This window comes from Cervus canadensis, chromosome 9 (assembly GCF_019320065.1).
Source record: "Cervus canadensis isolate Bull #8, Minnesota chromosome 9, ASM1932006v1, whole genome shotgun sequence".
Classification (NCBI taxonomy): domain Eukaryota; kingdom Metazoa; phylum Chordata; class Mammalia; order Artiodactyla; family Cervidae; genus Cervus; species Cervus canadensis.
Genome location: NC_057394.1, coordinates 11763418 through 11785747, shown reverse-complemented (window position 1 = coordinate 11785747; position 22330 = coordinate 11763418). Strand labels below are relative to the sequence as shown.

The window sequence follows — 22330 nt, the reverse complement described above, 5'->3', positions numbered from 1 at the left end:
TCTTTGTTATATAAGGATTCTCTGCAATTTTTATTTCTTTCCTTTGTCCTTTATGATTCTGAAAAAATTTCTGGGACAGTTTCTTCTTCAGGAGATTAACAGTACCAGCTGTAACTTTTAGAAAGCCATTCTAATATTGGCATCTGAAAGAAAAGAAAGAAAATGGTGGTGAACCCCCACTGTCCTCTGGGTCTTCTGTGACCAAGCTTTATAAAAATGTATTATTTTAATTACCTCATTTATAAGCAGATGATCTAAGTTTAGGATTAAATGATTGTCTGCATTTAAAAAATTTGACCCACTGTACAGTTCTGCATTTAAAATAATATACAATTGAATTTATAACTTAGCAAGATCATATACATTTTTTTTTTAATGAGATCTACCTTGACCCTCTAAAGAAGGGTAGATATTACACCATTTTCTACTTTAGTTGTCAAATGTATCTTGTTTCTATCAAAGGTTCAAACTGGAGAATTAAGTAAAGGTATTCAATTTAATTATTTACCAAATTTAAAATAGAGCAGAACATGGACTGCCTGGAAAGCAAGACTGGGAGCACCTTCTGAGCTTGGTTAGTACAGTTAGCCCTGAACCCCTGTGCTCGCTCTTGTCCCGTCGTGCACCCCAGATCAGCTTCCTGCTGAGACAGCAGTAAGGGTAAAACAGAGACTTGGGCGGGTGTGCGCCTGAGTCCCCTCTTCTCCCAGTCTGATCTCCTCTGCTGCGTTTGTTTCCGTTCACCTGAGCCCAGAGTAGAATTGCTTGGAGGTCGGGTAGGTGATGTCCACCCTTAGGGATTAATGTAAACTTTTTGAGTCATGTAAGTAAACATAGAATTAGATGTTCTAGCTGACACCTTCCTAAGATATAACATAGTTTTTAAAGGATGTTTTCTATCATTGTTTCAGGAACTTCCCAGGAATTTTTGGGAATCAGCAGCAGCACTATTTAGACGTCATCAAACGGATGTTAGTTCAGTGCATGCAAGATCAGGAACATCCATCGGTGAGTAATTTCCATTCCATTAATGTTAACACATAATTTAATACAGCATCTGACTTGTGAAAGAAATCTATGTGTTTGGAGATTGTCTTGGTTCTTATACTTGAAATAAATACTAGTTATGCTGATAAAGAAAATTTCATCTTGTGGAAGAAAACTTGAATTTGCACATCTATCAGAAATGTCTCATGTTTGGCATTTGTCCTGTCTTCATTTTAGATCCGAACATTATCTGCTAGAGCTACTGCTGCGTTTATACTTGCCAACGAGCATAATGTTGCTCTGTTCAAGCATTTTGCAGACTTGTTACCCGGTTTCTTACAGGTAAGAAAATAGTTTAGGTGATAATTATATCCTTAACTAGTTTTCTGTTGCTTAAATTCTCATCAGAGTTCTGTATTGCATTCATTTATTCATTAAATATTTATTGTCTGCTGTGTGCCAGCTAAGGATACAGCAGTGAACAAAACATGTACGCCTCTTAATATTTTTTGCCTTTGCTATACCTTGGGTCTCTTTGTTTCAAATTTTTTCTTTAAGGCAAATGATAATAAGCAATGTATGCTTATTATTGAGTATATAATCACAGTAGGTTATTTCTGTTCGAATAACCAAATAACCTATGAAATGCCCGTTTTACAGGAGAAGCTAAGGAGGGGATAAGAAACTTGCCCGAGGTCACAGGGTTGAGTGGCGTGTGGTGGAGTCGTGCATATCTGAAAACCAGATTGGACCACAGTCTTTACTGTTAAATACAGGGCTTGTGACAGTTTGTGTCACAAAGTAATTTTCTAGTTAAACATTATTGGAATCCAAGGATAAGTTATTATTTTAAGGACATCTGCCCCAATGAGAGAGTAAAAAAACTTGGGGCCAAGTTAGAGTAATTGGTCTCAACCTTGTCAGACTTCAAACCTCCTTTTATAACAAGTATTTTGTAATTTTCCATATTCTCTCTTAAAATGAAATGCATGGTAACAGCTCATGTACGCACATAAGTTTTTAAAATATCAACGTATGGTTGTAAGTGGATACGAAGGAAAAAGAAAGTAATGTCTAGTAAAATGACATGCTTTTCCACATATTAATGCTAGGGCCTGACCCAACAAAGACATAGGAGACTAGGTGATTTCTACACAGTCTATATGAATGCAGTAGCTAAAAATGTGGACTGATACAGAGATATCGTTGGCAATTTGAACACCATGATTTCTGTTACTGTTGGTGTTTTGAACTGGTGATTTCTAGAAAAGGTACAGTTCTGGATGAAACAAAATATGTGTCCCTTCTTTATTTGTACAGTATCTGCATTAGAGGGAAGAAATATATCATGGTACATTAAAACCAGGCAAAAAGGAATTTGTGAGTTAGGGTCTAGGTTGAGACCACTATAAATGAGTTTTTTATATATATGTTTGACATAATCATGTAAAGATGCATGATAAGAAGGTCAAATTAATTCCTCATAAGCGTTTGTGTCACAGGCGTGGGACATCTAGTACCCCAGCCTTTCCATGTCCTCAATCTTGTGACAACCGAAAAAACACCTCCTGAGAGAGAGAGTGCCCTGCTGAGGGCCGGGTTAGAGAGGGTAAGGGGAGCTGAGACTAGAATGTTCCTGTGTGATGGAGTTACTGCCAGGACTTAGTAGAAACTTCTTTTCCCATGATATTAAGCTGAAAAGATGGTTTAGTCAATGACAAAACATTAGCTGATGAAGCATTCTATTGTTTTATATTACCAACACATCTTGACTTACTATTTAATTTCATATTTTCCTTGTCTGAATTTAGAGTTAAGCTAAAATGTTAACCAGAACTTCTAGGAGTTATGACTGTGATACAGGCAAACGTAGATACAGAATGCTACATTAAAATTCCGCAGTGACTGAATTTGTCATTAAAGAGAAATTCAGTAATATTGGACACTTTAAATATATCATGGGATCTAGTATTTCCTATCTGTATGAATATTGGAAGGATAGAGAAAAAGAGATTCCTTCTGGTTATGAAAACACTTCCTTGCCGGTCTTAAGTTTTATTGTTGTGGTTATTGGAGATTGACTGGTTTTAATTTTGACTTAGGTTTAAATGTTTATATTATACGTTTCTAGTTAACATTAGACTAGAGGAAAATATGTACGTAGTTGTAGGTAGAACATCTGCATAATGTTGATTGCAAAGTTATTTAGTGAAAAACAGTACGCTAGTGTTTCTCTGTTGTCCTTGCCTCTTAATATTCTGGCTAATGAGGCATCATAAAGTGACTGTTGAACACAGACCTTTTTTTTTTTTTTTTAAATCTGCTTCATCTTTTCTAGGCTGTAAACGACTCCTGCTACCAGAATGATGATTCAGTCCTAAAATCCCTTGTTGAGATTGCAGACACAGTTCCAAAGTATTTACGTCCTCATTTGGAAGCCACTTTACAGCTGAGTCTAAAGGTAAATTAAATACTGCAGTGAATGTTCTGTTTCTTGTTTTCAATGAATCAACTACTAAATGTGTACAAATATATCTTCTTCGTAGTTGTGTGGAGACACTGGCCTCAATAACATGCAGCGCCAGCTTGCCCTGGAAGTAATCGTGACCCTCTCTGAGACTGCAGCTGCTATGTTAAGAAAACATACCAACATTGTTGCACAGACAAGTAAGTCAAAAGTCTTAATAAGTTGTTTAAAGGTGGCAAAATTGTCAGATAGGTTTGCTGAGAGTTGTGCAAGGCCACAGATTTATTGGAAGAGTGAACGTCCTTTCAAACCCAGGTGAATCCATGGAAATGCACCAATACATTCTTAACTGCACAGGCCCGATGTAATGGCCATGGTCCAGCACCCGAAACCTCAGTGTAGCAAGCATGGTTTATCACACTTGGAAATAAAAGATGTGTAAGACTTCTGGGGAGAATTGGGTGACACATTGAAAGACTAATAAGAGAACCCAGTGTCAATACCCTTCAAATTAACCTACAAATTCAGAATAATTTCAACTAAAAATTATAATAGAATTGGTCATGATAAGGTAGAGTCTAATGTAGGGCCTGGAGTAGCCAAGACAATTTTGATGACTAAAGCACAGGTCTTGCCTATCAGCTATGAAGACTTAGAGTTTGTTGATGGTGCAGCTATAGACAGATGAATCAGATGGGACAAAGTGGCCCAGGAGCAGATCCACTCACGTGGAAACAAACTGAACTTTGATAATTCATCAAAGATAGTTGGCACGACTGTTTTCTATAGGGAAAACATACTAGAACCTCAATTTTCAGCTGATTAGACATGAAGTAATACAGATACATTTTACATGTAAAGCTTAATAGTAGAAAGTGATTTTTTTTTTTAAGACAGAGTCAAAACCATAAGTGCAAAACATTGCTAAATTTGTACTAAAACAATTTTTTGACCAACCAAATACACCATAAGTGAGATCAAAAGATAAACTAGACTGGAAGAAAGTAGTTGAGTGCATACATCAACAAAAAGTTTTGGTGTGCGGAAAACAGTGGTTGGAAACAGGAAATTCACAAAAGATAGAGCTGTTGAACACTGCTCAGTCTCAATAAACACAAGTGTAAATAATTGTCAAATACCAGTTGTCAGAAAGTTTGACACTGTCAAATGTTGATTGATGAAGGGTATGGAGCAGAGAGGACTCACAGGACCATGTCACACCTGTGACGTAAGACAGGCCGCCCTTTGAGCTTCCCATAGGAATTAAGTTTATGGTGCCACTATGGAGAGTGTTTGAGTGGGTTCTAGTGATAAAGATACTTGTAACAGTTTCAAATACAGAAACAGAGAGGAAAGATTTATTTGTCCTGGGTTGTATAGACTGGGTTTAATATCTGTTATCTTCCTTTTCCCAATGCCCTGAACTGCTCTTGTCAAGGAGATGTATGTATCTCTTCAAACCACATTTTGTAATGTCCAACGACAGGCTTATGTAATGGAATGCTGTGAAGCAATTCAAGTGAAATCCATGTGTCTTGAGAAAAAAGCAAGTTGCCAAAGGATATATGTACCATTTATTATATTAAAAAAAAACCTTTGGATAGTACTATATGTTATACGTAGATAGAGAAAACTGTAGTTCAAGTGTAAAAAAGAAAAAAAGTTTGGTAGTGAGAAACATTGATTTTATTACGGTCTGTCTTTTGTGAGGGAGGGAAAAAACAACAGGACTTAGAAATTTTGACTTTTCTCCTTAATATTGACTTAAAAAAGAACCAAATCTAAAGCCAGGGTGATGAAAAAAGTGAAACTATATAACAAGCCACCCCCACTCCAGTACTCTTGCCTGGAAAATCCCATGGACGAAGGAGCCTGGTAGGCTGCGGTCCATGGGGTCACTGAGAGTCGGACACAACTGAGTGACTTCACGTTCATGCATTGGAGAAGGAAATGGCAACCCACTCCAGTGTTCTTGCCTGGAGAATCCCAGGGACGGGGGAGCCTGGTGGGTAGCCATCTATGGGGTCGCACAGAGTTAGACATGACTGAAGTGACTTAGCAGCATAATAAGCCACATGTGGGGAGCACAGACAAATAAGTTTTTTTGTTTTACTCTTAGAGAGTAGGTCCTTTGTGTTTTACTTCTTAAAATTCTTGTTGGTGACATTGACAAAATCAAAGCGTAATGGTCTTTGGGTATGAAGTAGTTCTTTTCTTTAGTTCCGCAGATGTTAGCCATGATGGTTGACCTTGAAGAGGATGAAGACTGGGCAAATGCAGATGAACTGGAAGACGATGACTTTGATAGGTAATCACACACACCAAACACTGTACAAAGGTTCCCTGACGGGACAGAGCAAGGCCAGGTCTGTGAGAGCTTAGGGTTACAAGGTCTGTCTCTTCCCCACGTGGTGTTCTATAAATCTGAGGTTAAGCCTTTAAATTCGAAACGTGGGACATTTAGGCTTTCTCCATGTGTGTTTTCCTGTATCAAATTTTGTAGATATTTATTTTTAGTGAAGTAGCTATCTTTTCTACCCCATCTTACTCTAAACTGTAAAGAGTATCTTCTGAAATATATATGAAGGAGCTCTATTGTGGTAAGTACCTTTATATATGTGTTGACCTTAACTTATAATATCTGTTTCAGCAAATTCCCTGTGTTTTCCTCATATAATGCAATTTAACTGTAGAATGGAAAAGGGGCAATGATGGTGAGATTTATACACTGGATAACGGTAACACTGAAATTACTATTTTACTTGTTTCGACTCAGAAGGCACCCATGAATACAGATTCCTATGGAAAAGTCCCCAAAATGTATATTCACTGTGAAATAGTGAAAATGGCCCCTTACATATGTATGAAACATAGCACTTCAGAGCTGCCATTTTATCCTTTCAGTGGGCCTAAAGATTTAGTGTCATTTTAAGTGCAGAAATAGAGAGGAAGGATTAAGTGATTTGTCCAGGGCTTATGGCCAGTTAGTAGACTGGACTTAAAACCAGTTCTCTTATTCTTCCCAGGACATCAGACTGCCTAACCTCCTTTTCTTAAAAAGAACTGAAATTATTTCCCTGAAAGATTGGTAGTCAGTGTAAGCTACTTTTACAGATACAATTAAAGACATTCGACTTCGAGAACATATGGTATATTTTTGAAGCTTGATCCTGTTATTAGAAATGACTGACTTTTGGCCTGAATACCCTAGAGAAGTATATGAAAATAACCCTTGACTGGAAACGCCTAAATAGGACTGAAGAGGAGACTGGGCTCTGATCAGGTTTCCTTGTCGTGGTTCAATTACCATGATGTGTTGCTACCTGGCTTTTAATTTGCCCTGTAAAAGGTATATGTGGTGTTAAGAAGCTATTTTTTCCTGAACTAGATGAATAAGATTTTATCTCTGAGTAAGTAGGACATAAATACATTTTCAAGGTCAGGCTAAGTCTTAAGAGCCTGTTTTCAAGGTCATAGTGTCGTCTTTCTGGTCTTGCCTTCACAGAGCAGTTAGAGGTCATGTATGTGGCAGCTGCTAATCTTGAGGTTCTAAAACAGAATAAATGTGCAAAGGCGTTACTGCCCAAATTTCTTCAGTTTTCAGTGAAAAAACTAGAATTGAGTTTGACTTACGCAAGATATTTTGCAGGGCAGGTTGCACCCCTTTAAAGATGAATAAGCAAAAAAAATAAAAATATAAATAAATAAAGATGAATAAGCTCCCAGTTTAGAGAAAAATCACATACAGGCTCAGCACCCTTTTCTGTTTTCTGTGTTCTGATAAGTTTGAAGACTGTATTTCCAGGAAATGTGATTCAAAGGCTCTCCTAAAACACTGCTGATCCTCTGAGTCTTCAGTGTCAGAAGCTAAGTTTTAACTTAGCTGAGTTGGGGACAGAGGGAAGTCGTGAAAGATCAGATTCAGACATAAGACTTTAAAACTATTAATGAGGCATAATAAAAATTTTATCCCCCCCCCTTTTAAATTCTAGACTTTTTAACCCACAACTTCACTACATATATTAGAAAATACTACTCGAGCTATGCTTCTTCAGCCTCAGTTTAAAAACATGTCCATGTTTGTCCTGTTCTTACCTGTTGCATATGTCGATTGCATGGTTCTCTGTGTAGCAATGCGGTTGCTGGTGAGAGTGCTCTGGACCGGATGGCTTGTGGACTCGGTGGAAAGCTTGTCCTGCCGATGATCAAAGAACACATTATGCAGATGCTTCAGAACCGTAAGCTGTTACCTCTTTGAAATGCTGGAATAGTGGAGCTTGGCTTAGACTGTGTCTAAAAGTCAGTCTGCCTTTTTTTATATTCTCTGTTCAACCTACTTCTCATATTGATAAAATACTACTTGGTCATCTTTAGAAGCACTCAGTCTTATGGTAAAGAATGTTTTTTCCTCAATACTGCAGCTATTACTCTATTCTCCCTCCTCGGAATTAGCTTTGGTATATAGGGAAGAGTTTTTAATTCTAGGAAATATTGAGTTTTGCTCCCTACTCAGAAATACCTAAGTTCGAATTTAACGCACCAGTATTTGCAATGTTTATGAAATATTAGTGTATTTGATTTAGTCTTCCTTCATCTAATATCTTTTATTTAAAAAAAAAAAATGCCTGGTACAAATCAGAGGAGAAGCCATGTCTGTATCTGGTTTTATATTCTAACAAATACTTGGTCACTTACTAGCCTTGAACCGTGTAATTTTTTTTCAATGAGAAAAATTGTCATTTTTGTGTTTTATATTACAAAGTTAATGTGCTTGACATTTTTTAAAAAGTTCAAATCTGAAATGTATAAACTGAAAGCCCTTAACTGAGATTCAGAGGTGCTCGCTGTTAACTGCTCTCTGAGACTTGAGTCTCTGTCCTCATTATGCATATAGGCAGCTGTGTTTAACGTGAATGAAGCACCCAGACCCCACGCTTCCGGTAGCTTCTGCCCCACCGTGTATCCTGTCACCACGTGATAACCTCCCATTTGTTTAACAGCCACATAGCATTGCACAGTTCCCCATTAAACCGTACAGTTTTGTTGGTAACAAATAATGCCACTGCACACAGTTAGAGAAGTCCTGGCTTACCTGTATTAACATGTATGTTTGTAGTATACATTGCAGGAGACAGACTTGAGGGTCCAGCCTTTGATTCTGGGTCTTCGTAACAGCTTCATACCAGCCTTTCTGTTTTGTATTATGTAGGTCCTCCTTATGCTATAAAGCTCTTACTTATCCTAAAAGGGCACTGTCCAAAACCATTGTTTTTTTAGGATGATGGTGATTTTACATCTGGCTCTTGAACAATAGCTTCCCCTTTTATTACCCCTAAATTTTGAAGGATTTTTCCCCAAACAGAGACAGCATCACAGGCTGATCAACCTGTAAGAGCTAGTAGACAGAGTCTAGCTTTTCCATTTTAAGATGAAGAACGTAAAGGCCAGAGATGTGAAAGTTTGCACAAGGTCACCCATTGTCATGTTGCACACTGCTTAGTGCCAGTCTTCAAATATATTGTGGACCTGCTTATTTGCAGTTAAAGAATTTGATTGTAAGTTTCTGCTACAATATTAGCTGGCTACAGAAGGCTTCACATGTATTACAGTGAACTCGCATGTATTCACAGTAAGGCAGTGAACTCTTAGTAAGGATTTGCTGTTGTTAAATGTGTAGCTTGGAGCAAGTCTGGACCTTTGGTTTTCTTGTTTGTGGGGAAAAAAAAATAGGGTCTTCCCATGGAATTAGGATCCAAAAGTGTATTTAGTGTTAATACTACATGTGAGAAGGAAATGGCAACCCACTCTGGTATTCTTGCCTGGAAAATCCCATGGACAGAGGAGTCTGGTGGGCTGCAGTCCCCGGGGTCACCAAGAGGCGAGCATGACTGAGCAACTACCGCTTCACTACATGTGAAAAGAGTGTTAAAAATGACAAACAATACTTTTTCTCTAGCAACTTAACATCTCAGTTCAGTTCAGTCACTCAGTCATGTCCGATTCTTTGCAACCCCATGAACTGCAGCATGCCAGGCCTCCCTGTCCATCACCAACTCCCGAATTCACCCAAAGTCATGTCCGTTGAGTCGGTGATGCCATCCAACCATCCTCATCCTCTGTCGTTCCCTTCTCCTCCAGACCTCAGTCTTTTCCAGCATCAGGGTCTTTTCCAATGAGTCAGCTCTTCACATCAGGTGGCCAAAGTATTAGAGTTTCAGCTTCAACATCAGTCCTTCCAATGAAAACCCAGGACTGATTTCCTTTAGGATGGACTGGTTGAATCTCCTTGCAGTCCAAGGGACTCTCAAGAGTCTCCTCCAACACCACAGTTCAACAGCATCAACTTAACATCTACCCCACTGTAGTTTAATTTTTTTTGTTTGTTTATTTTCTTTTTGGCTGTGCTGGGTCTTCACTCCTGTGTGGACCTCTCTCTGGTTTCAGAGAGAGGGATCTGCTCTCTAGTTGTGGAGCACGGACTCGAAGATGCTTGGGATTAACAGTTGTGGCTCCCAGGCTCCGGGACACAGGCTGAATACTTGTGGCGCGGGCTTAGTTGCTCTGCGACATGTGGTATCTTCCCGGATCAGGGATCGAACCCTTGTCTCCCCATTGGCAGACGGAGCCACTGAGCCACCAGGGAAGCCCTTGTTTTTTTCTTGCAATGATAAACAGCAATTTTTTTAAATCTTAAAATTCAAAGCAGGAAGACCATTTTCACATCCCAGTACCATCCCATCACATTTGCCGAATATACTTCCAGGAACTCTGCCCATTGAGAATATATGAGACATACTTTTTTTTTTTTTTTCTGAGACATACTTTTTTAAATGTCCAAACCAAATATAGACGTCTTTCTATTTCAATATTTGTTGCATTAAAGTTTTTTCCTTTACTATTTATTTTTGTTTGAGTTACAATTGACATAACAATATATAGGTTTCAGATTTATAGCATGGTGATTCCAGTATTTGTATACATTGCAAAATGACCACCACAGTGTAAGTCTAGATTAGTATCTGATATTGGTTTCTTAAGATTCTTATTCCTCAGTTGAGAAATTCTGGCTTAATAGTATAGTGATAACTGAATCACATTTAAAGCGTGTATATAATAATGTTATCATAAATAATAAAGTTTTAATGTTTTGCAAATCATTTAGCAACTTTTCAGAAAAATTAGTTACAACAGACATCTTTACATGAGTTTTGGGCTCCCCAAAGGGAAGAATTAAGTCTGATCTCTAATTTAGGATTTTCTTTGACAACTTAGTTAGCTCTTAACCCAGCAGTTCTCAAACTTTATAATCTCAGGACCCATTTACAAGTGAGGATCTCCAAGTGCTTTTGATTTTTGTTTTTTTAATATGAACATTTGCTCCCCTTTATAATAATGGTGAGAGCATTTTTTTCATTGAATATAGTTAATTTACAATGTGTTAGTTCCAAGTGTACAGCAAAGTGAATCAGTTATACATATCTATCTATCTATAGATCTGTATCTCTACTTTAAGATTCTTTTCCTGTATAGGTCATTATAGAGTCGAGTTGAGTTCCCTGTGGTATAGAGTAGGTCCTTATAACTATTTTATGTATAAGTGTTAGTCGCTCAGTCGTGCCCGACTCTTTGCGACCCCATGGACTGCAGCCCACGAGGCTCCTCTGTTCATGAGATTTTCCAGGCAAGGATACTGGAGTGGGTTGCCACTTCCTTCCCCAGGATTTTATGTATAGTGGTGTGTATATGTCAAGCCCCCCGTCTCCCAATTTATCCTTCCGCCTCCCCCTGGTAACCATAGGTTTGTTTTCTACAACCGTGACCCAGAGTGCTTTTGTAAAACTGTGACATGTTAACAGAAATGACATCTTTCATGAAAAATGACTCTCTTTTCCAAGACAAACAGGAAAATATTAGAATGTCTTTTTTTGGCGGGGGGGGGGCATTTTTGTAAATATCTTAGGTAAAACTGAATTCTTATGTCTGCCTCTGGATTGATTTTCTTGATATTTCACATATACTGTAATCCTGAGAATACTCTCTGTACTCTCAAAATGAGAGTGAAAGAACAATGTTATTAGGAGAATGATTTTGACCTTGGGAACCCCAGGGCTGAGTCTCAGGAAATCCCAGGTTCTTGAACCCCGCTTGGAGAACCGTCGCTGTACAGGTTTCTATATTGAGGGGTATCTTCCTTTGTTCCACACGGAAGTTAAAGCAGCCTTAAAGTGAACGATGATATAGTAAAAACAAATATTTAGAAATGAGAGTCAAGGAAATTATGTAGAATACGATATGAAGTCCAGTAAAATAAACATTGGTTTTAGTTATATTCCCTTAACCTAAAAGCAAATAGCCATTATTAATGTTAGAATACAGGTAAGGTTCATTCATACTCATTTACCATATTATTAAATAAAAATTTTTCGAAAGCAGCATCTTTTCTCCTTGGCTTTATTTCTTTTTAGAGAAATATGACTGGAGATCATTACATCTCTGTTCAACGAAGGGCAGTATGTGACACAGAAAATCCATATAGTCATTTCCCATAGTCAATCTGAGGGGGAATGTGTCTTATTTTTAGGTGGTTGGTATAAATACTGACAAGCTGTTTGCCACCACGTTGCCTTTTTAACTTTCGGAGTAGAAATGCTTGTGTGACGTAACCGCTGTGACAATGAAGTAATGCAGTCAGGCACTTTTTCTGTTTTCCTACTTAATAGCCATGTATAACCGTATTTTGTTACTGTCATACTCCTGATGACCGGAAGGCCCTGTCGGGAGTGCCTAATCGCTCTTCCCCCCCATGTAACTGTTCTGCAGCTGACTGGAAGTACCGGCATGCAGGGCTTATGGCCTTGTCCGCCATTGGGGAAGGATGCCACCAGCAGATGGAGGGGATTCTCAATGAGATAGTAAATTTTGTTCTGCTTTTTCTTCAGGATCCTGTAAGTACCAGTAAATGTTCGATTTGTTAATATATTGCCATGGTTTTGCAGGGGACCCTGTTGCCTTTACTAACACACGGGCTCCTCTTCCAGCATCCCAGGGTAAGGTATGCGGCCTGTAATGCTGTGGGACAGATGGCTACCGACTTTGCACCTGGCTTCCAGAAGAAATTCCATGAGAAGGTAAGTAATGAGTCTGCAGACACTGAAAAACTCCGAGAAGAGGGGTGGCGTTTGAAAAGCCTGTGTGATTTCATTTCACAGGTGATTGCAGCACTGCTGCAGACCATGGAAGACCAGGGCAATCAGCGTGTCCAGGCTCACGCCGCCGCCGCTCTCATCAACTTCACAGAGGACTGTCCCAAGTCACTGCTTATTCCGTACTTAGACAGTTTGGTGAAGCATCTGCATTCCATCATGGTCCTTAAACTTCAAGAGGTAAGTTTTACGGTCTTTTAAGCTCTCTGTTTGGCTGGTAATAGGGGAAATCGGAGGGAAAGGTGATTCTGAAAGAGACTTCTCAGGAAATGTTAGCAGTTTCTGCCACTTTGAATTTAAAAAGATGAAAGAGAAGGAAGCAAAAAGTGCTGACCACTCTCTTAACCTGAATGACAGACATAGAGAAGATGTGAAAAAAGGATATCCTTAACATGTTGAATTCTTAAAATAAGGCCTGGCCATCCAAATAGAAGATGGTTTATAGTTTACAGCTTAAGTAAGAGGCAACCTAAAAACACGTGAATAATGTCAGTGCAGCAGCATGAGAAAGACAGGATGCAGGTAAGACAGGCAAAAACAAAACAAAACAAAAAAAGGCAAAAACAGAAACCTGGTTTGTTATCAAGTAGAATGACATGAAATTTCTGCTATAAGATAAAAAGGACACACAAAATAAAAGCCTTTTAACTCGAATATTCAGCAAACATAAAGTTACTGTCAAATTGCTATAAAAATTTTTATAAACACTCAGTGTCTGTCCTTTGGCTCATGATGAACTGGTAACAGTTGGTAAACCACACTTCACCTACCCTGGTCTAAAGGAGAGCAGAGAGGAAGACAGGAAAGTACAAGGTCCTGGAAGGCAGAGAAGGGCTTTGAGGCAGAGGATGGGCACTCGGTGTACTGTGATAGCAAACTAAGAGCATGATACAGGAACATGAGTGTACGTGAGGACGGGGAGGTGGTCGAGTTGAGGGCAGATCAGTGAGGTTAAATCAGGAATAGATGCATCAGATAGGACCTGAGAGTAGATGAGGGTAAAGGGCTGAAGTGTGAAGGGCGGCTGTGTGTAACCCAGCTCCCCCACGGGACCCCCGTGTGAGGTGCAGACTGAAGGAAGGGGCTGCTGAGATGGCCTGGGGGAAGAGGGTCGTGTGTGTGAGAAGAGCTTTGAGGAGAGAGAGTAGCCAAGGAAGAAGGACGTTCCCGTGGGATCACAGGCCGGTCATGACGTTAACCGCAGAGTAGATGTGAGCTGCCAAAGGAAGGAGTGAGCTCCCCTCTCAGAGTGGTGTGGGGACTCTAGGTACCAAGTAGAACTAGAGCTCTGCCAAGAGTGGCTGTGGTTGATGAGGGGGTGAAGGGTCTGGAGCGGCTGCTGGCTCAAGTATCTCTATCAACCCACAAGGAATTACAGAATAACATTGCCAGGTGCTGACATGGCCTGACCGCAGGTACCCAGGAAGGATTTTCCTCAGCAGGTCAGAGAACACTGGATCACTGGTGCAGGGGGAAGGCTGGTCTCACCTGTTGCACCAGGATGGGGAAGGAGGCACCTCTCAGGGGTGTCCTCAGTGGTATTTTTCTGGAGAGAAATAGAAAATAAAGGAATGGGCCATAAAGGGAACTCTCTCCACGACCTAGTCGGACAGCACAAGATACGAAATTAAGTAGTGAAAATAAATGAGGAACAATGAGTAAAATTAAGCTTGCTGGATACAAAAATTTAAGGGAGTTCACATTTATGCTCAAGAATTAGCGGTGCTTTGAGATAAAGTGGACACAAGTGAGGAGCACTTGCTGCCAGGAGAGAACACCTCACACAGATAGTTCAGCGGGGCTCTTTAGTTTGCGCCGAGACCTAGTCACTCTGGCTGCCGGAGGCTGGGCTCAGCTTGCAGTCTCAGAGCAGCCCTCGGGAACTGGCTGGGAGTATTTGCCCCATCTTCTCCTCTGTGGGGCTTATGTTCTGTTGTCTTCCTTCCAGTTGATCCAGAAAGGCACCAAGTTAGTTTTGGAACAAGTTGTGACGTCTATCGCATCAGTTGCAGATACTGCAGAAGAAAAATTTGTCCCCTACTATGACTTATTCATGCCATCACTGAAGCACATTGTCGAGAACGCAGTTCAGAAGGAACTCAGACTTCTCAGAGGAAAAACTATTGAGTGCATCAGCCTCATTGGTCTGGCTGTTGGGAAGGAGAAGGTAAGTGACTTGTCAACAGTGTGTTGGGTTTGTTGTGTGTCATCTGGCTTCTGGGGCATCGAGGGTACCAGAAGGTCTTTTCTTTCTGATAAAAGGTTTTCTGAAGACTTAGTGTTTTCCGTCATCTTATTCTTGTATTACTTTAATTTTATATATAAATTGTTGCCTTCATATTTTCATTGCTAATAAGGTTTCTTCTTAACTGAGTTATGCTTTTGAAACCTTCCCTTACATGTACGGTCTTATCTCTGGAGGCTTGTGGAATTCCAGGCCCATATGTTCAGTTTCACCCATATTTAAATATGTGCTCGGGGGACCCAAGTCCAGTGATTGAGACTCCGCCTTCCAATGCAGGGGTTGTAGGTTCCATCTCTGGTCAGGAAACTTAAGACCCACATGGCTCAGGGTGCGGCTGAAAATTTAAAAAAAAAAAAACACACACAAAAAATGTGCTTGGGAACATCCCAGTTGCATTCCTATTAATCCCAAAAGCATTGAGTGTCCCAAGAGAAATACGCAGTTAGTTCTTCAGAAAATAATTATAAACTAAATATGCATTTAGATCTTCAGAAAAGAATTTTTTTATTTATTTATTTTATTTTATTTTATTTTATTTTTTTTTAGATCTTCAGAAAAGAATTTAAAAGGACCATTGGCCAATGTATTTTTCTTCCTAGCCAGCATCTCAGCTGTCAAAGCTAACCCTAAAGAAGTTTCTGTTATCAGCCCCTCCCATTCCAATTCTCAGAGCTTTCAACATAGAACCTTTCTCTCTGGTCTCCTCCACAACTAGCATTTTTATCTTACAATTTTCTGGGAGACACTGAGAACCTAGTCAGTAAAACATTTTTATGTTCCATACTCTGTATTTTGGCTTTCAAACTATCTTTGTGAAACACTGCCTGTTTATACAGTGGAGATTGCCAAAACTAAACAGAGAAGTGAAAATCACAGTTTTTGCATGCTCAGTCACTCAGTCGTGTCCAACTTTGCAATCCCACGGACCATAACCCACCAGGCTCCTCTGTCAGTAGTAGGATTTGGATACTGGAGTGGGTTGCCATTTCCTCTTCCAGGGGATCTTCCCGACTCAGGGATTGAACCAGGGTCTCCTGCATTGCAGGTGGATTCTTTACCACTGAGCCGCTAGGGAGAAATCCAGAATTGCTTTTCTGAATTTGAGTTATCTTTTTACTGCTGGAAATGCATAAGCCAAGGACCAAAACTGGATGCCACCAGAACTATCTTTATACTGTAATTCATTTTTACTTTAACTGGAAAACATTTTTCTAGAAATTCTAGAGCACTAAATCCATTGCAATATATGTGAACACTTCTCTATATAGTACTTTTATCTGAGGGGTTAAAACTCATGTGGGAAATGTTAATAGATTTGGGGGGAAAGACTTATTATTATGTAAGAAACAAAATTAGGTAGCAGCAGTATCTCTGTGATGTGATACACATGAATAATATGTGTCTTCCCCAAACATTTCCTTCCAGTTCATGCAGGATGCCTCTGACGTGATGCAGCTGTTACTGAAGACGCAGACAGACTTCAGTGACATGGAAGATGATGACCCTCAGGTAAAGCAGCGCTCACGGTCCCCTCCATCCTGGTTGATAGGCCTGATAAATACTGAGAAGAGAAATTGAGCAGTAGGTTTCTTGAGATAATACCAACCCCTGGTTTCAGGGACATCCTTCACTGGCTTTCCACACCGTGCACACCGTGTGTGCATACACGTGTTTACTTTTGCACACCATGTTTTTTTTCTTCAGTCGATTTTCAAGCTGCTACTCTTGTGACTGAAGGTTTTTGGTGCTGTTCCATTATCCTAGGTGCTCACATCTCCTCATTTCCCTTGAGCAGTGTCATCCACAGTCATGGCATTGGTTTTCCTCCATAGCATTGTGACTTCAGTAGCTGAACGCAGGGTTTATTTATCCAGCCACTTCCAAGACATGTCCGTTTGGATGTCTCCTGGCCCGTTCAGTGCCACGTGACTTCCTTCCCCTTTCGAAAGCAAAAGAAATGTCGCAGCCAACAATTTTAGAATGTGTTGTGCTCTTTTCTCTGCCTAGGAATAAATATCCTTTAGCTTGGAAAGAGCCGTCCCCACTCAGCCTTTCTAACTCCTGCCCAGATTTCCTAGCTGGTACAAGTCTCAGTGGTGGGTGCTTAGGACCTTGTTGTAATAATGTTGTAAATGTCTATCCTATTCTTGGTGATATTCCCAGTGCCTGCTGAACAATGAGCATTCAATAAATAATTGTTGGATTAAATTTTAACTTTACACAGCCATGCTATAGTTGTTTTCCATACTTAAAAAAATTTTTTTTTTCAAACACTTTTTTTGGTTTTGTTTTTAAAATTAGGAGTAGGGGAGTGTGTTTGCACATGCAGCCGCATGAGATAAACAAGTATATAAATAGATACTGGCGGGTAAAAATCCCTTTGGGAGCAATAGAGATGAAGTAGAACCAGATTCTCTGTAGGTACTTAGCAGTGATTAAAGTCTTGGTAAATTGAGTAGTAAGAGAAGAGGTGTCTTAAATGTCGACGACCCCCTGCACAGAAAACTTAAACAGAGAGGAGAAAGCGATGATTAATACTGACTGAGTGGAGTGTTAGGCTGTAGGCAAAGTCAGGTAAAGTCCTGCCTTGGGGAAAATTAGCAGCCAGGGGTTGATAAGTCTAAGTGGATTTTTGTTACATGATTCATGTGCTGTTATGGACTGCTTCTTGAAAACAGGAAAAAATAGGACATAGCCCTGGTCTGTCCCTTGCCTCACCTGTTGTCTGTATCCTCATGTAGAAGTTCTCAGTGACTTTTTATTGTTTCTGAACATTTTAAGTGTGTGATCTTAGCGCACTTGTTGCTTAAAGGGCCAAAATAAAACATCATTTCTATGAGAAGGGGAAGGGGCTTTACACATTTTTGAAACATCAGTTTAAATTTAATTTTTAATTGTTTTCCCCCCAGATCTCTTACATGATCTCCGCATGGGCCAGGATGTGCAAAATCCTTGGAAAAGAATTTCAGCAGTACCTACCGGTGGTGATGGGGCCTTTAATGAAGACAGCTTCAATTAAGCCTGAAGTAGCCCTTCTAGATAGTAGGTATCTTCATGAGGAAGTGGCACTTGTAGGATTTCTCTTTGTTATCGTTTTTAACAAAGTTAAAATGAATTTGCTCTGCTTCTTTGTTAATAGCTCAAGACATGGAGAACATGAGCGATGATGATGGTTGGGAATTTGTGAACCTTGGAGATCAGCAGAGTTTTGGTATTAAAACTGCAGGGCTGGAAGAAAAGTCAACTGCTTGTCAGATGCTGGTAATTATGTTTACCGAACTTTATTTTACAACTTCTCATGAATACATGTGTGTGTGTGTAAATATATTTCATAGGAGTGCTTTTTATAGATACTGAAGAAGTTAGTTTGAAGAGCCAGGAATGTATTCTTTAAGAAATAAGATACAGAAACCTTTACACTCAACATTTCCACTTACGGATTTCAATCCTAAAGAAATCATGTGGATGAAACCTTTCATTACCAGTGCTGTTTTTAATAACAAGAACAAAGTGAATAGCCCAAATACCTGTTGTTAGCAAGACGATCAGGAAGCACTGTGCCTTGGAGTGTTACAAAGCTAACCGAGGGAAGGGTTTCTGTGCGTTTTGTGCTCAGTGTGTGACCAGAGGCTGAGGAGTGGTTTTCAATGAACAAAAATGTGCTCACAGTATTAAAAATAAAATAGATATGAGTTCATTGTATTAAAAAAGATGTGGTAGGAGAATCAGGATATTTACAGTGATTATCTTAACTGTATGAGCATGTGTTGTAGACAGGGGTAAGTTTTGTTTTGTTTTCAACTGGTTAAGAGATTATGGTAACACAACTTTGCGAGTCAACTAAACATCAGTAAAAAAATTTTTAAGAGATTATGATATAAATCTAGCAGTTCAGTAAGCCTAAATAAAAACTAATGGCTTCAGTTTTATTTTTCTGTTAACAAGGCATTGCTTTCTAATTCATTTAAGCATATCTTTGGAACTTACTCTTACCAGTGCCTGTGTGCTGACGTACTCTGTTGTGTTAGACTCTGTGACCTCATGGACTGTAGCCCACCAGGCTCCTCTGTCTGTGGGATTCTCCAGGCAGGAATACTGGAGTGGGTAGCCATTACCTCCTCCAGGGGATCTTCCCGACCCGGAGATTGAACTGCATCTTGTGCATCTCCTGTATTGCAAGCGTATTGTTTACCACTGAGCCATCATATTTGCCTATAATTTATAAATATTTTAGAATTTTTGTAGTATCTTTCAACTTGAGAAAAAATGTAAATGTAACAGCTTTTACATTTGCATAAACACAATTATCTTTTAATGTAGTAAAAGAGAAAAGAATTACTTACGATGGGTTTTTTTTGTTTGTTTGATTGTTGTAATGATTTTTTTAAAAATTCAAAACAGAAACTCATAGCTGCAGATTTACAGAAGTGATGTGCCGTGATTACATTTTCACGGTTTTGAAAATAACTTTTTATATTGCCTTAATTAAGTGGTATCTTTCGTTTGAAGTATTTTCAGAGTACTGAAGCTTTTGCCAAATTCTTCCCCACACTAAATAAGAATATGAAGCATTCCACCTTATGAATGACATTATATTTTACAGTTGTTTCATGGCTCTTTCCCATTTTACAGTTCCATGAGTGAGATGACTAATTTCGTTGTCCTGCATACAGCTTTAAAGTAGTTAGCTCTAGTTAAGGTAGAGCATTCTGTGGTCCATAGGTTTTGCAGTTTGTAATAAAAAACAAATGTATAACATGGATCTTGATTTCTCTTCCAATACTTTCGTTTCAGGTTTGTTATGCTAAGGAGTTAAAAGAAGGCTTTGTGGAGTATACTGAACAGGTTGTCAAACTCATGGTACCTCTACTGAAATTTTATTTCCACGATGATATCCTGTAATTTTTGAACAGAAAAGATTTCTAGATATACTTCAGTTGTGGATTGTTGAAGTATTAGACTTTGTGCTAGCTGAAGTAAATGGACATTACCAGTATTCTGTTTGCACTGATGGTGGTTTCAGATTCTTTGCTTGTGCCTTTGTTTCACTTGTGCCAAAAACCTGAAAAAGAAAATGTCAGCTATCCACTAGTTTGACAGTTCTCTGTGAAGCACTGAAGAGTTTTAAGGACTGGGATTTTATTAGCAAATATCTCTAACTTGTGTAATGCCACTTTCCCCAAATATCTTTTGGTGATGTTAAGAAAGTAAGATTCTTTTTAATAGGTTAGAGACCAACTTAACTTTCTAGCTCATTTCAAATGTGGATAACACCTCTGGGGAGAAATGTCTCTTAATGAATCTGCATGTAACAATTGTCCTCTTCAGTACAATGGTAGTTGTAATAAGTATAGGTATATTTTTATACCTTTTTGCACACATACACACTTTTAGATGGGTTAAAAAATGACAGCCCAGTGTCGTGAGAGCCACAGGCGCAGATCTGAGACCCCAGAGCCGCTCGGTGGTGGCTCCCCACACAGCATCCTACAGCAGCGTCCTGCACAGAAGGTGGCTTTTCCCCAGCAGACATCCCGTGACGCCTGAGGGCAGGGCAGAATCATTTCTGAGAGGAATTCTCAAGGCCTTGATATTAGGTAGGGTGAAACAACTCTGTGGAGACCAATTCAGGAAGAGATCCTTGGTAGTTTTCTTAGTAAATCATTACTTCAGTTGCCTTTGTTAGAAACGCGTTACCTGAAGTTTGGGGATAGGTATATCCTGAGACACGCTGTGAGAATCCTGGCTGTTTGCTCACTTATTTTTGTGTTGAGGGGTTATATTTGAACCTTTATTCCTGTTGTGTTGTAGGTGATGGGAAAGACAGGAAGTATGTCTTGAGGCAGGGAGACTTGTGTTTTTATACACAGGTTATATTGAACACAAGTTCTTGGAGAGCACTCTTAGATAAACAGAAGTTGCCTAGCACTCCTGTTAATAACTCAGTGAGCACTTCAGCATGTAAGTGAGCAAAACAATAGAACAATCTTGAGGATAGTAATCACACTAAATGTTGTCTAAGGTTCATTTGAGTACGTTTTCCTTAACAATAAAACGCGTTCGAGTGGCAGCAGCAGAATCCATGCCTCTTCTCCTGGAGTGTGCGCGAGTTCGTGGTCCTGAGTACCTCACACAGATGTGGCATTTTATGTGTGATGCGCTAATCAAGGCCATTGGCACAGAGCCAGATTCAGATGTCCTCTCAGAAATAATGCATTCTTTTGCAAAGGTAAATATTTTTCTCTTCAAAAATAATGTATAAGGTTGTGTGTCCATATATTTGTCTTGCTAAATAAATGGGATTTTTTTTATGCTGTAACATAATTTGCAACCAAAAATGTTTAATATTTTGATGTTATCACTCTTATCCTTACTTTTTTTCTCCTTACTTTTTAAGACTAGCTAGCTGCTCTTGTGTGCTAGTCTTGATTAGTTTCCATCATCATTTACCTAGTAATCCAACCACAGAAACTTGGGTGTCATCCAAGTCAAGTCTGGTCTCTGTCCCCTTCTCTCTCCCCTAAAGTCCTCTCTTTTTTTTTTTGCTGTATCTCTTCGTTTTGCTTTAGCCTCACTTGATCTGCTCCAGAAGCCATTCCTTCTTTCCCTCACAGTTCAGTCACCTTTCCTCAAGCATTAACTTGCTCTTGAGTCACTCCCCATTTTCCAAGGCTCACAGCTCCGGCACTTGCTTCACAATTGGGTTTAAAAACCCTTTGTCCCCATTTGCACTCCTCAAGTTCAGATTTGCTGTTACTTTTCCAAAGAATGCATGCTTCCATGCCTTCGCTTATCTCATTCCTTCCGTTTATGACACAAGCTTAGCCTTCCTCTGGCACCAGAGTACACATGTGATAACTGAGCTTCTTAAGAGCTGGTTGGTCTTTTCCATCTTTGAATTTGCAATAACCCAGCATAATTCCTGGCACTTAAGACATGCTCAGAAGATGTTTAAAGGAAAAATATTTTTAAAATTCTCCTCTTTAAAATACTGATGTGGTAGCAAATATAATCCAAGTGTACCTACTGTTTAATCTCTGGGTAGGGGTTACGTTCATTTGTCTCATGCCTCCATCTGATTCTTAATGGAGTTTAACACTTAAATCTTACGAGTCGCTTTGTTTCCTCAAACTCATTTTTAGTGCATTGAAGTCATGGGAGATGGATGCCTTAATAATGAACACTTTGAAGAGTTGGGTGGTATACTGAAAGCTAAACTTGAAGAACATTTTAAAAACCAAGAACTGCGGCAAGGTAAGTTTTCCACGCTTTTATTTCTGGATATAATTCTTGACCATTTTTGGCGACCATTTAAAAAGACATTTATTTGGGTGTGTTTTAGTTAAAAGACAAGATGAAGATTATGATGAGCAGGTGGAAGAATCACTACAAGATGAGGTCAGTTACTTCGTTTAGAACTTAACTTAT

The 22330-nt window shown here is 39.3% G+C and overlaps 1 protein-coding gene across 1 annotated transcript in view; it reads left to right on the top strand.

Annotated features, from left to right (window-relative positions):
* Window positions 1-22330, top strand: part of IPO5 (importin 5) — a 39283-nt gene that overhangs the window by 11075 nt on the left and 5878 nt on the right. Inside the window, exons 5-21 of the mRNA XM_043477675.1 lie at window positions 912-1008; window positions 1225-1329; window positions 3326-3448; window positions 3534-3654; window positions 5675-5762; window positions 7586-7692; window positions 12275-12399; window positions 12493-12582; window positions 12664-12837; window positions 14606-14824; window positions 16328-16411; window positions 17812-17944; window positions 18042-18163; window positions 19697-19793; window positions 20959-21131; window positions 22045-22156; window positions 22245-22300. Of these exons, the coding sequence (XP_043333610.1) occupies window positions 912-1008; window positions 1225-1329; window positions 3326-3448; window positions 3534-3654; window positions 5675-5762; window positions 7586-7692; window positions 12275-12399; window positions 12493-12582; window positions 12664-12837; window positions 14606-14824; window positions 16328-16411; window positions 17812-17944; window positions 18042-18163; window positions 19697-19793; window positions 20959-21131; window positions 22045-22156; window positions 22245-22300 (2026 nt within the window). The remainder of the gene's footprint in view (window positions 1-911; window positions 1009-1224; window positions 1330-3325; window positions 3449-3533; window positions 3655-5674; window positions 5763-7585; window positions 7693-12274; window positions 12400-12492; window positions 12583-12663; window positions 12838-14605; window positions 14825-16327; window positions 16412-17811; window positions 17945-18041; window positions 18164-19696; window positions 19794-20958; window positions 21132-22044; window positions 22157-22244; window positions 22301-22330) is intronic.